Source organism: Grammomys surdaster, unplaced genomic scaffold, assembly GCF_004785775.1.
Source record: "Grammomys surdaster isolate TR1022 unplaced genomic scaffold, NIH_TR_1.0 149, whole genome shotgun sequence".
Taxonomy (NCBI): Eukaryota; Metazoa; Chordata; class Mammalia; order Rodentia; family Muridae; genus Grammomys; species Grammomys surdaster.
In genome coordinates this window covers 8,492,320-8,506,947 of record NW_021604607.1, presented here as the reverse complement: position 1 = coordinate 8,506,947, position 14,628 = coordinate 8,492,320, and the positions used below count along the sequence as shown (strand labels likewise).

At 45.4% G+C, this 14,628-nt stretch overlaps 1 protein-coding gene across 1 annotated transcript in view; it reads left to right on the top strand.

The window, feature by feature from the left end:
• Camkmt (calmodulin-lysine N-methyltransferase) overlaps positions 1 to 14,628 on the top strand; it is a 357,972-nt gene that overhangs the window by 338,309 nt on the left and 5,035 nt on the right. Inside the window, exons 9-10 of the mRNA XM_028765088.1 lie at positions 2,116 to 2,179; positions 13,272 to 13,403. Of these exons, the coding sequence (XP_028620921.1) occupies positions 2,116 to 2,179; positions 13,272 to 13,403 (196 nt within the window). The remainder of the gene's footprint in view (positions 1 to 2,115; positions 2,180 to 13,271; positions 13,404 to 14,628) is intronic.

Sequence of the window (14,628 nt, the reverse complement as noted above, 5' to 3'; positions counted from 1 at the left end):
CTTCCAGCTACTGTGGTGATGGGCAGCCTGAGCACAGCTCAGGATCTATGCCCCTGAGAAGAGCTTAGCTCCAATATATTCAGCCCTTTCACCTCACCTGGGAAACCTCAGCCTCTGTGGAAATCCAGAAGAGCCCAAAGTGTCACAACTACGGGGACAGAGCCAAGTGAGGTTAGACCAGCCCTAGGCACTCCCTCCAAAATAGATGCCTCTGTTGAAAGTAAAATCTAAAGCAGCAAGTCTCACCATGAAGACTGCGTAGGGGTCTTCCTTTCTGTGCGCACTGACACAAAGAAGCATCTCCTGATGCTCTGTATGAATGAATTTCTCTAGGAGGACTGTAGAGAGCTCTGCATACAGCTAGGAATCTTAAGGAGCTGATGAGGATTCACCTCTCCTTTGTCAGAAAATCTGATTCAGATCAATGGAACAAAGCGATTGTTGCTGCCACAGGCAATAGCCTAGAGGTGTGTGCGTGCAGGAGTGTGTGTGTGTGTGTGTGTGTGTGTGTGTGTGTGTGTGTGTTTTAACGGCCAAACTGGACTGTCAGGGTATTTTGATCTGTGACTAAAGGGTGAGTTGGAAGGTATCTCCATCCCCATCACTGACCCACTCTGCCTTTTTAAATAGATCCACTTAAGCTACTGCTGTTCTCCAAGCCATTAGGACTTATTTAAGGGGTGAATTTTCAGGAGATTACATATCACTCCCACTATAAAGCACACTGAAATTGCTCATATGACGTACCCCACAAAGCGTTATGAATTCTGCATCGAAGCTAAGTAGAAAAGTGAGCTTGCTCGGAATAAAGATCTTTCAGAGGACTACAAAAATTACTTTTGGGAAATTTGATTTGGAACGATGGGGTAGATGCCATTACCTTTGAAATGACTGTGTTCGGAATGCGTTCCGAGTGTTAAAGCTGCACTTTGCAGTTTGCTGTGATGTTAACCTCTTTGTCACCATTTCGAACGCACAGTGGGAAGAGTGCTTTGTAAGGGCACACTGGAGGCTCAGCTGGCGGCAGTGCGTGCTGTTCATCCCTTTCCAACGGTTTCACCAGCTCTTAGGAGTGCAGAAATAAGCCAAGAGCGGTCCTTTGCTGAGCTGCTGTGTATCCAGCCAGCCAGAGGTCTTCTGTAGGTCTCCTGTAGGCCTACATAACCAACCCAGTCAATATGGCAACAATATCAAACTGCAGAGATTATCTAACCTCCCTAAAGAATAAGATAGAGTGTCTTGTAAAAGACATAGTTCCAATCTGATGTGCTTCTCTTCAGTCTTTAATGATTACAAATCACTTCATCTTTTCTTCTAAGCCAGTGCCTTGAATGTTGAGTCTTCTAGCAGGAGGGGACCCTGTATCTTCTATGGCAGAACAAAATAGTACCAATCCAGTCACCTCAGAGGTCAAGTCTGCAGCCCAAGACTGTAGAGGGGACATATTCAGCCATAAGACTGTGAAAGTTAACTTGCCACCAACTGCTGGGTGACCTACACTTGAGTCTTGGGTACGTCTGTTTAGATGAAGAAACTATGTTCCAAACCTGTTGGAGATGATGTGGTGAAAATAAAGTACCCTTGAATTACCAACAGCCCTCCCTCGCATCACCTGAGCTGTGCTCTGGAGGTTGTTGGCTCCTGGGGCTTGCGTTGGGTCTTATCTTTGAGCTGTTAGAAATCACTAAGATCCACTCTCCTTCGCCCTCAATATTGCCTCAGTGGTTTGGTACATGGGGCTGTTGGTTTACTCTTAGAGGGCAGCCTCACAGTAGTCCTGGTGGGCACCTCTCTTCTACTGGACACTGGGCTCTAACAAACTGAAGTACTGAGTGCTCCATCTCCACTAGGTGATACTCATTAAAAAAAAATCTTGGAAACTGCCCCAGTGACATTAACACAGCACAGTCAGGTATGCACTCTGAAAGACTGCATTGGGTAACTCTGATCACAGTATCTCCTTTTTAAATGTCCTCCAGCAAGGCCTTGAATGGATGGGAACAGTCTTTCCCTGCTGTTGTGTAAACATGCAATTAGCCTTGTACTTATCAACTTCAGTATCATTAGGCTTGTAGACCCAGTTTAATCTGGATTCTGTTCTCTTCTCAATGTCAGCCTATTTCTGGACCAGTACAGAGCCAGCCTTGTTGATGCAATAAAGAGATTACTCCAGCCCACAGTAAGTATGTTTCTATTTTCTCCTGGACACTGGCTACAGAATAATTAGTCTGTGCACAAAGATGGGGAGAGTAATGGAATGGCGGGATTAATGTCATGTAATACTTTAATATTTATTATGTGCAACTTCAATTGGGTCTTCTGATCTATCAGGTTTTTCCTAATCATAACTAGGAAACTTCTTACCCTTGGCCTTCTGATAAGGAGCACTGTGGGAAGTAAAATAAATGAAACGGTTTCAAAGATAGCATGAGATGATTTTAATCAAAGAATTTCTGGAGTCTTTCCCTTTGATAACAATATCTTCATATTAAAGTAGAATTATGATATTAAAATTTTTATGTTGACTTCTGTTGTTTTAAATCCCTTCGGTGGTAACCTTTGTCATTGGGTATTTATTTATCGTGTAAGATTACTTTTTTCTTTTTATTTCTGTTTATATCAAAGAAAAAAGGACTTCCAGATGAATCTGTATATTAAAAGTTCTTTGCTTTAAAAGGAAGCCATTATTTACATATTATAAATATTAGGTCACAATGAAGCCAAGCATGGCATAAAATAGTGTGCACATTTTTACATTCATATATCCATTTATGCCTGTGAGTAAATTACAGAGTTTGTATCCACCCTTATTTTGTTGAGCTGTTATACTAGGCTAGGAGGTCCTGTAGACTAAATGGAGAGTTAATATACATCTATTTAAAGTAAGAAAACGAGTTTAAAGCTCGTGCATTTAAAAAAAAAAAAAAACTTACAAGTACGTAAGACCTTTGCCATGCCACAGGAATTTAAAATAGGCTGACAGTTTTAGTGTAACCTAAGATAAGAAGTCACAGTTACCTGATATGACTGCTGTGTGTGTATGTGTGTGTCCATGTCTGTGTATTTTCTAAAGTTTTGTTTCCGAAGTCTTTTGTGAAGACTATAGCCTTGTGACCCCAGTGAGACTTATAGACTAATACCTTGCAATCTTTCTTTTATATCTTTCTCACACCGAAGACTCCCAGAGCAATTTGATAATCATCCATTGCTTCTACAGTGTTGCTTTTTATTTCCTTATCTCTCTCTAGTTCAGAAACTTTAAATAGGCCTCTCAGAGGAGTAACGCTTTGTAAGTGGCAATCAATTCAATTAAATCGGCCTTCTCCATTCTGCTTCTGAAGTGGGAAGTAGGTCCTGAGGCAAGGAAGGGACATGTGCCAAGCTGCTGCTGGCTGCTGCCACACGGAGGAGGCCGCCCAAGTTGAGGGCAGCAGAAGGGATGCTGGGCCTCTTCTGGGCCTCTTCATCTCCCGTGTTAGCCTTGGAGGATGCTTGCAAGCATTTGCAAGACCAAGATTCTCGGGGAGGGCACTGAGATGCTTGGATGCAAAGCCTCTATGAAAATGTCTCATACATAAACACAATGCTTTCAAGGACTCTGGGATCTCACACGGCACAAACAGTACTTCACTATCACCAACACCCCTTCAAAGCCTATTTGTGGCAAATACTCCATTTTGCAGCAGATTTGCATGATTTACAATAGAAAACTGCCCAAGCTATGAATAGACCTAAATGCAGATTGGACTGGAATCTCTTAAGGCTCTCTCATGGTTGTTAAACCCTGAACCGTGCTCCTCCCTGTCTGAAGTATGGCTCCACACCACCCCCTCTGAACCAGGACAGCAACCCCCCTGACTGACAGCCAGTTCTTAACCTTATGCCAGAAAAAGCCAAGGCCAGGAGCAGATGACACCTCCACCGGCTTCAGGCAGAAGGCTAAGGCCAAACCTAGATGCAGCATTACAAGTGGGATTGGAGCCCCTTACTTGGGCTCCTCATAGGATTGCTAATGCCCAAGGCTACTGAACGTTCTGGTTCAGGGGGCCTACTATCAGAGAGGAAGTCTGAAGTAATGAATAGCATATGGGCATATTGAAACTATCACTCAGAATCTCAGATCTGTAGAGGCAGGGGACTTGTACCCTGGACCTCTCTTATTCACTGGGTCCTAGAAGGGTCATATGGACTAGGCAATAAAGAATCCCAGTGCTGGTGGGCCTGGGGCTTCCCACATACTAGTGGGGAAACCTCTCAAGGCTGGTTCTCACACTTCCAACGGACTTCCCCACTGAGTAGACAGTCATACTTCAAGACTAAGATCGCATGCAATGGCTACACTTAAAGCAAAGCGTAAGTTTATTTTGAACCTAGACAATTCCTCCATGGTTCTGTGGCCCGGTGTATGAAGATAGTCTAAGTGTCCACCAGGGACATAAGATGGAGGAGGATTCTGGTGGATTCAGAGCCATGGTGGTTCAACATGGAATACTGCAAGCTCTCAGGGTCTAAGCAAGAGTCCCTAGAGCAAGAGTCCCCAGAGTGAGCTCCTGGGAGAGACATCACAATGGCTAGAATGCGGTGGTGCATGCCTGTAAGCCTAGCATTCAGGAGGCTGAGGGAACAGGAGTGTGAATTTGAGGGCAGCCTCAACTGTATGGCAAGCTCAAGGCCTGCCTATACTACATACTGAGACAGTAAGTCTCCTGAATGGCATCTGGCCTTATCTATCACTCTAGCAACTATTGAGGTTAACATAGGAGACAATGGTTCTAAGAAGTCATGGCAGCCTGGCTGATGGGAAGCAGAGTGTCAGGCTCATTTCAGCACTAACAGGCTCTGAGGCCTCCTGTCATGCCCATTTGTCCCCAGTGAGGGGAAACTGAGAGTTTATCCACATTCCTAGTGAATCTGTCAGCTCCAGGACCCTAAGTCCTACTTACCAAGGTAGGCACAGTTAGACCGGAAAACATAGGGTCACTTCTGGCCAGTGTCTAGTGAGTTTCATTCTCTGGAAACCTCAGCTTCTTCTCTGTAAAATGAGAGACGTCAATCCACTGTGGTGCTGGCGACCAGAAGGTTCAGAAACTTTTTGACTGCACTAAGGGCAGGGTACAGGAGGCACTTGCCAAGCAAGGGCTTTGAGGAAAGCTGTCAGGAAGGGAGGGCTATTCCCTCGCCCAGACCAGGGATCTCTGCGCATGCCCGTCTGCACTTGCTTTCTGCTATGCAGGAGCCCCCAGTACAGCAGAGCCTGACTGGTCTGCGGGCACTGCCTCCTGGGTGCATACTGGCACTTTCTACTGCATACAGCCCTCCTAGGTAGGAAGAGAGCCAGGGCTATATCCGTGAGAGTTAAATAATCACAACATGGAGGTTAGGGTGTCAGGCCGCGGGAGGAAGCAAGCTCTGTACTTTTGAGGCATATCTTTACTTAGTTTCGAACCCAACCAGATTAGTGTTTGGGGATTCAGAGGGTCCACAAATAATTGAAACAGAAAAAGAAAAAGCGTTCCCTGCTTTTCTGTTCTTAGAATGGAGCAGTCATAAATGAGGGGAAATAGATGGGTGGCGGGGAGGGGAGTGTCTCAACAGCACTGTTTGATCCTAAAGCTGACCTCACGTCCTCAGCCAGATAGTCCCAGAGCTTGCAGAGTCGCCACACCAGGCCTGAGATTCCATCAAGGAATAAAAACTCCACCAGCCTGAAACAGACTTTTTTCAACTCTGGGGGGAAAAAAAACACACAAAAAAACTGCATATGCAGTTGGCTTCTGTCCGAGTGCTAGGAGGAACTTTCTAAAAAAGAGAGACATTTTTTAAAAAAATTATATCAGTAAGTTTTACTCATCCCAAGAGTCAGTGTTCCCCACTAGTCTCCCCGGCTGGTGAGTGGTTTCTCCTTGCTGATGATTGATGGTGTGTCTGCTTAAGGCCATGTTCCCTAAAGTCTGTGACAACAGTCATGTCCTATATCAGAAGACCCGAAAGCAATTTGAAATCCGGCCAGAGGAGCCTGCACGTTGAACAGCACTGACAAACAACAAATGACACCTGCTAATGTCCCTCTAAAGGGGATGTGTGTCCCAGAGGGCCTCCCGGGCGGCCAGGCAGCAGGAGACCACAAGGAGGCGATGCAGATAGCACTCCAGCTGGTTGTCACTGTCCAACTGGCTGCCAGTTGTCCACAGCCCAGAAATACCAGTGTGGCCAGTGAGATGGCTCAACAATAAAAGTGCTTGTCATGCAAGCCTTCGGACCTGAGTTCAACCCCCTGCAACACAATGGAAGGAAAAAACCAGAACTCGTTCTCAAAAACAAACAAACAAACAAACAAACAAACAAACCCTGGCTGCAGAGGGGGTGCATGTCCTTAATCCCAGCACTTGGGAAGCAGAGGCAGGAAGATCTCTGTGAGTTCAAGACCAGCCTGGTTGACCTAGAGAGTTACACAAAGGACTACACAAAGAAACTATATCTCAAAAAAACAAACAAACAGAAAGTTGTTCTCTGACTCTAATGTATGCACTCATGTGTGCATATATACACATAATAATAATAATAATAATAATAATATCCTTTAAGTGTCACTGAAGGATTCATATAACCTTCAAAACCAGGAGTCACAAGATCCTAGGAGCCTTGCCTATGTCCAGGGAGTCCTGTAGTTGGAAACCATTTTAAAAGAACAATTTCTTCTTAATGACCGACTTCCTCATCTTTTTAAAAATATGACATCCTGGACTGGAAAGATGGCTCAACAGTTAAGAGCACTAGCTGCTCTTTCAGAAGATCTGAGTTCAATTCCCAGAACTTACATAGTGGCTCATAACTATCTGTAATGGGATCTGATGCCCTCTCCTGGGGTGCATGAAGACAGTGTGCTCATATACATAAAATAAATCTTTTTTTCAAATCTAATATCTGTGTTTGCATCTGCACAAACACCTTTTCTGCCTCTTTGAGGGAAATTGCCATGTGTGGGGAGTGGGCTCCATGCTTTGGCTGAAGCTGTGCCATAAACCACAGTAGGAAATTCCTTCCTACTGGCCAGGTCAGAGGCCTAGCAAATCCTCACCAGCTCTTGGTGAGGAGCTGTTCCGCCATCCCTTGCTTACCTCATGGTAGAAACGGGCTTGAAAAACAGAGAGCTCCTAGATGGCTCAAAGGCCCTCAGAACATGGGCCCCAGTCCGAGACATTCTTTCCTAAGGGCCTTGATTCAGCATGTGCTCTTCACAGCATACCAAGATATGAGATATAGACTCTGGGGTTCCCCAGAATTAAGGATCTGTCTGTAGTGATGTGATACACCCACACTGATCAGTGCTAAATACAGTCTGGTGCTGTCCTTACCAGCGTATGAAGTGTTTGAATTTCTATCTTCAGTAGAATGTGTGATGTTCTAAGATGGAAGTATATCCAGGTAGCCTGGGCTATATGGCAAATCCAAGGCCTTCTCGGACTGTATAACGAAACACTTGTGTACAGGAAGTACTCCATAATGATGCAGGCTTTTCCTATTATTCTACTCCCAAGTACTACTCGGTGTCTTTTGACATTGGAACATGAAGTTGTTTGTCACCTACAGAATTTATGCTCATGAGCTGCACATTCGAGTCCTCTATTAAAAAAGTCTCAGAATATTTTCAGTAAGTTTATGGGTTTTCTGTTGGGCTGCATTCAGAGCTGTTCTGGAATACCAGCTGCCACAAGTAGGCCCCAGGCCCCAGGTTGGACAGGCCTGATGGTTTTGTTTCATGAAATACTTGCTAAGTAACCATGGTCTGCCTGGCCCTGTGCTCCAGAGTGTGGAGATATGAATGTAGAATATAGAAAGGGTAGCATTTGTAAGGCAGGATAGCTCAGTAGGCAGAGTCACACAGGAGCAACTGGCAAGTATAACTCAGCATGGACAGATCAGGAGTGAGGAACCAGGAGGAAGTACAGGGGGACCGGAGGCCGTGGGAGGTTTGGAGGACTGGAGGCCATGGGAGGTTTGCCTAAGCAGCATTTGTTTGCAGTTTCATCCCGAGGCATCAGAGGGGTGTGGTGTACCTTGGAGGAATTGGAGAGAAGCCACATCTCTAGCAGAGGGAGCGTGGATGCTCCCCTGTGGAGAGTGGAAAAGCATGGTGTTTGCCTGCAGTGTGTTCTGGCTTAACTGTGTCCACTTTGGGACTTGGGCAGAGGCAGAAAATGAAGCTAAAAAATTACTTTGGAAAACCATTTTATGAAGCTGGCTGTACTGATGAAGAGACAAGGTCTTACCAGGGAAGGACAGAGAGCCATTGACTGCTTATCAGTAGTGGTGTGGCCATTCAAATACTGCAAAGGGGCCAGATCACAGAAATGACTGCCTGGGGAGGCACAGGATGTAGAGACCAGAGAATGTCAGAAAAGGCCTCAAAGGAGCGGGCATCTGGCCTGGGTGCTGAGGGATGAGTAAGAGTTTACCAGGCAGACAAAAGCAGTGGAGGCAGGAGAGGACCAATAGCCTGAGGAACGTTTGCAAGTGTCTAGACACAGAGCTTCGTGGAAGAGCACAGAGATGTGATTACTTCAGTTTGACAAGAGGTCCAAGTGAGGATGGGAGGCCCAGGGTCAGTTGTAGATACGGGTGGGAGCCAGGTCACATGGGGCTCTGTCTCCCATCCCAAGAAGTCAGAACCCATCTCAGGGGGTTCCAAACCCCAATTTATTGGAAAGACTCTTTGGTCAAACTGTCTCGCCAGCATCCCAGTTAAAGAGATGAAAATAAGGTTGAGGTGTAGCTTCGTGCTAAAGCACGTGCTGTTCACGAAGCCCTGGGCCCAAGAGCCAGCACCCAGAAAGGAAGGAAGGAAGAGGGGAGGGAAGAAGGGAGGGAGGGAAAACCATGCTTCCAGCCCTGATCTTGGCTTTTGTTGTTGTTGGTGGTGGTGGGTTTTTGTTTTTTGTTTTTGGGGTTTTTTTGTTTGTTTGTTTGTTTTTGTTTTTTTGGTTTTTGTCCCTAAGGTCTCCTTCAAGCAGTTGAAGGTAGGGGGTGTGGCAATGAGGTTTTGAAAGACAGCTCCTTAACTACCAGGTATGCTGGTGTGTGCCTGCAATCCCAGCACTCTGAAGACAAAAACAAGAGGAGGGGGTGGGGTTTGAAGCCAACCTGGGCTGTGTGAGTCCATGGAGGGAAGGGAATGAGGAAGGAGGAGAGAAGGGAGGGAAAACAGAAGAGCAGGAGAACAGAAAAGAAAGAACACACTGGCAGTGCTGTGCTTCCTGGGATTCTGGGAGACAAGGCATACCACACAGGGCCTCAGCTCTGTGCATGTGCGCATGCGTGCGTGCGTGCGTGCGTGCGTGCGTGCGTGTGTGCGTGTGTGCGTGTATGCATCCCTGGCTGCACTGGCTTTGATGACTATTCCCTTGAGAATGGTAAGGTTTGGAGCCAAGGCTTACATTCCCCATTAGACAGACTGGGTTAAAGGTGTTTTCAGAACAGCCACATGCCGAGCTGAGTAGGCACTCTGAGCGATGGGTGTGGACCCTCCACAAAGGTGAAGGCTGTATGTCTATTAGTTACAGTCTTGGAAGTTATTGATGTTTAAGTGATAGTTGAAGCTGTGGACTTCAGTGCAATTGCCTAGAATTATACCAAACATGAATAAAGGAGAAGAGAGTGAATGAGAGAGAGAAAGAGAGAGGGGGGAGAGGGAGGGAGGGAGAGAGAGAGGGAGGGAGGGAGGGGGGAGGGAGGGAAGGAGGGAGGGAGGGAGGGAGAGAGAGATGGCTGAGAAGACTGCATGTCAGAAACCGGGCACATACTTAAACATGTACTCAGTATTTAATACTTGGCTCCCTGGTAGAGTAAGGAGGGAAGCTATTTCAGCGGCACAGCACATTTCTTTCTTAACTGAATCTGAAGGGCCCTTGTTTCCCCACCGGAATATGGAGCAGCCTAGTTCAAGAACAGCAGACCTCACAGTGTAGACAGTGTCTTTGTGGGCAAGTGGAACTCCTCTCTCCTCTCTCCAGGGATAAGTGAATTCCCTCGAATCTCTGCCCATCAGTTAGATGTTACATTCCACCTCATGTTCATTCTGAGTTTTAAAAATGATTCCGTGGCCAGGAGGTTGTACTTCGGTAAATTGAAAATGATTTTCCTAGGGTAATATGCTAATTTTATACCTAACTTGTTTTTCTTGTTTTGATTTTCTGTAGCCAAATTGTAAGACATATCTGTCAGTTGTAGTTTCCTGCAGACATGCCCTGCTCCCTGGCAGACACTGGGAGGCAGGATGCCTTCAGAAGCACTCATTACAGCATGGGACAGGAGCCGATAGATACCACTGAATGGATGGATGGTGTGCTATCGCCCTCCTAAACATGAAGCCACATCTCAAAATGTTTGTATTCAGCAAAAGGAAAAACCATTTCAAAACTCATGACTAACTCTGGACTAACACTATTCTCCTCCTTCTCCTTGTGTAGATGCTGGATTGAGTAGTTAGGTGCCCTCTGCAGCCCTGCCCTATAACTGGCTTCTGTAAAAAGTCCCTTGGAGGAAATCTGTTCAAAAGACTAAGCCATAGAGTGTGGCCTTCAAGTTCTCAGACTGCTGTTCTCAGGTTGTTCAGCACCTGGATTTAGTTTAGTCTTTCAACAAATATTGACTGACTGCCTACTATGTGCTAGGCACTGAGCACGTGCCCTGCACAGAGTGTTAGAAGCCCCTCTTGTCATGGAGCATACAATCCAGACAGAGGCGTCCTGCAAGAGCAAACAAGGATACAGTGTGTGTCTGTGATGATAAGTACTAAGAACAAAGCTAAAGCTTTGACGGTTTGGAGAGGGGAGGGGAGGGGTGCCTTTATTCTGGATGTATTTGTAATCAATAGAAGGTAAACTGAGCCTTAGGACGAGGAATTATGTTTAGTCAGAAAATGCTTCTTAGCCACCCACTTCCACCCCTCCAGTGAGTGGGATGTGGGGAGTGTGCAGTTTGTGAATACAAACATCAACTCAACCAAGAGTGCTGTCACCCTGAAATGCTCTGATATATAGCTTAGATGAGAACGGTAAATAAATAACTCCTCAATTCTAACTGTATGACAATCTTTGCAGGTGACTTCAAAGTGAAACAACTTCCATTATTCAAAACTTTAGCATGGCAACCAGTCCTTTGAAATGACTGAAGTGACCACTGGAATTCCCTCCTTCCCCCGCCCCTTAAAAAAAGGCGGGGGGGGGCTTGCATTCTCCTTCTGAGACCGTGTATTATATCTAGTTTCACATAAAAATGAATTTTTGCTGCTAAGTTTGAAAACTGCCTGAAAACAGCAATTAATGTTGGAGAGGCTGACAGAACCTTGAGCGTGGTGGCATGATGGCCGCCACTGTAATTATGTGCCTGAGTGTGTGTGTGTCTACGTAAACACTGAGTGAAAGTGCACGTGCTGTCCAGGGCAGGGGGTCAGTGGATTCCCTTGCAGGTAAATGGGGTGGGGTGAGGATCCTTAGAGCATGGATGAGTAGTATGGGGTTTGCCCAATCTTATGTCTGAATGGCCTTGCTGTTCAAATTATTTTCACATTCACTTCCTTTGAGCCTCACAGCTCGCTGGAAGGAAAAGCAACAAGGCCATGCAGCTTGCTTCTTCCCTTTAGATGGATGCGCAAACTCAGCAGGTCAGCCTGGAGAGCTGTAGGCTCTTGTGTGCAGGATCAAGAGATCAGACAAAACCAACTCCAAAAACCACTACCACTCAGCTGGATGGGTAGTGGTTCTGACTGTCCTGAGATGCCACGGCTGTCTGATGGTGGGGATCCGTGTTCAAGTCCAGGATCCTTTCCGTCCCATGGTTCCTACTGTTTCCCATACCCTCCTCTGCATGTTTGTTTGCCTGTAACATTCTATGTCTAGTCTACAAGACTGTGGAGAAGGGTGTCGAAGGGTTTGAAGAGGGCCGGTGAAGAAGCTCTTGCGTGGTAGCTGTCATCACTGTCATCACTGTGGCTAATAAGGACATTATGGAATAGAAAGGGCGGCCATGCTGGAGTCAGGTGGACGAGCTTCTAATCAAATCTGCGTTTGCCCCCTAAGTCAGTTATCTAGCTTTCTGAGCATCCTGTAAAACAGACCTGAGGGGGAAGACTAGAGGTACATACGGATGCTGAACCCATGTCTGACACACTCCAGCGAATGCCTGGTAGGTGTGAACAATAACTTTCTGTCATAAGAAGCGAGAAGTTAGGCATGGTAACCCAGGCCTGCAATTGCAGGCCTCAGGAAGTAAGGGCCAGAGGAATGCAAATTCAGGGGCTAGCCTGGACTACATAATAAGACACTGCCTCAAACAACAACCAAAAAAAGGGAACTGGAATATATTTAATAATTTGCTCAGCACTTAATGACATGGAGTTAGCAGAAGCATGCAGATATTTGTTCCTGTTTAATGGGGAGAAAATTAGATTCAGAAACCAGGCTGTTCTAAGGGTATACATGTTAGGGGAAGAGGGCTGGCAAATAACATGCAACCAGTTGTTAGTAAAGTTCACTGTGAACTGTCCTGTCACACTGGCTTTCTGAAGTCCAGTGTATAAGTTACTCAGCTTCTCTTCATGACCACAGTCGTCTTCAGACCGTGTGGCTGTTTAGAAACGGCCACTTGTCTGCATAGTCTTACTCTCGTTTGACTGCTGTAGTGAGTTGTCCTGTTACAGTGTGGGCCTTTCCAAAAGATTCACTGAAGCTGGAAACCTAAGTCGTGCAGCCTTGTCCCAGACCCAGGGAGTCACAGAAAGACTTGGGAGCAGGACTGACATGTGAGACTGCTTCAGCATGGATTATAGACACTGATCCCACAGGGAGTGAGTTGACACCTAATCTTCAGGGCAGAATAGGTTAACTTGTAGAGGAACTGGTTACCACTTGCTCTGGAGCTGTGTCGTGAGTGTGTTGGCGGCATGAACGGGTAATGGCAGCCCCCGACTCTGATATCCATTGCTTAAACCAGTAGAGCTGATGTGTGGTGTGTTGTTCCGAGCAGCTTCCCATAGCATTTTGTTTATTACATAGATATTATTTAGAAATAATGCAGCATAGCATAGCTATCTGAGTGTGAAATTTTCTTTTCTGTATCTGTCCCTGAAACAATTCTTCCTGTGAATATCTGTCCAGAACAGTTACGTTTCTGTACCTGAGAGGAAAAGATGAACAGAAAGCTTTGACTGATGTCTGTTGTGTTTGGTTGCTTTCCAGTTTTAAACTGTGTGAATTTCTTTTTTAACGTTCTAGGGGAAAGCCATGGTGTTTGCCCCACGCCGAGGGAATACTTTCAACCAGTTTTGCAATCTAGCTGAAAAAGCTGGTTTCTCTCTCCAAAGACATGAAAATTATGATGAGCGCATTTCAAACTTGCACTCCAAGGTTAGTGCTCTGCCTGTGCTAGATAACACTTTAATCCGAGTTGCATTTTGAAGAGATCATGGTGTTTTTGGCAGGTAACCTAAATATTTGATTAAAGTATTCTTTAGGTGTGTTGCTTCCGAACAGCTATTTGTATCTGATTATTTTGTGTGGTAAAGTCATCTTTTATCTTTGCATGTCTATGAGGATTTTACAGAAATCATTCCTGTTTACCCCTTTCTCTGAAACAAACTAATCTTTTTCATTCATAGTGGACTAACTTGTGAGATGCAAGAGGAGGCAGCTTAGAATGAATGACAAACATGCATTTGTGTTTTCATGAAAAACCTTCGGCTTTTAAGTAGGTTAAATGCTTAGACGGACTGAAATAAATAGAAGGTGAATGTCTAATTGTATCATGTTGGACTGTAAATCTTTATCTCTGCTTGCTTTATGGCTGGGTCAGTTGACAGTTTGAGACTGTTAAATCTCATACAGAATTTCACAGTTGCGAGGTTATATGTCAGATTGAGGCACTACAAGATTTAGGTCAGAAGCACTTATCTGAGAGTGAGTTCTAAGCCTGCTTACATAAAGCAATGTTATCAGCCTTTTTATTATTTATGGGCATAGAGAGATATAGGACACCAAGAGGCGAGCATTCCATGGAAAAGTTTTTAGGGTTCTCACATTTACTGGCGCCTGTCAGGGACTAGCCTAACAGGAATTTCTTGCGTATATTTGTGCCTTCACAGAAGTCTCCCTTTGCTGAGCTCATCTGCCCTTGGTGAGAGACTCTGACTTGTCATGCTTTCACAAGCTATGACTGCAGAAAAGTAAAAAAGCCTGACCTTCATTTTCTCCTGGGACAATGTGAATAGCATTCTTTATTGTGCAGGACTGTGATATAATGTTGAAATATGTCAGCTACTGAAAAGTCATATTCAAAATGGATCAGATCTTCCAAGCAAGAGAAAGGACCCTTGTTCTCACTTCCTTGAAATGGGTTGCCTTCTTTGTGTCTCTAGGGCTCCATTTAGCCTCTGGGTGGGGTGGGAGTAGAAGGCGCTTTGAGAACTGGAACGTCAATGGTGTCCTCTGATGGAATTGGACTTCCAGCTTACAGTCAGAAAATAGGAACCGACTGGCAAGTTACTCATATTTTACCTGCTTCTCCAGAAGAATGTGCCCTCCTTACCTTCTCCCCAAAACAAAAGGAAGAGCTCTGAGGGGTTACCTGATGGGG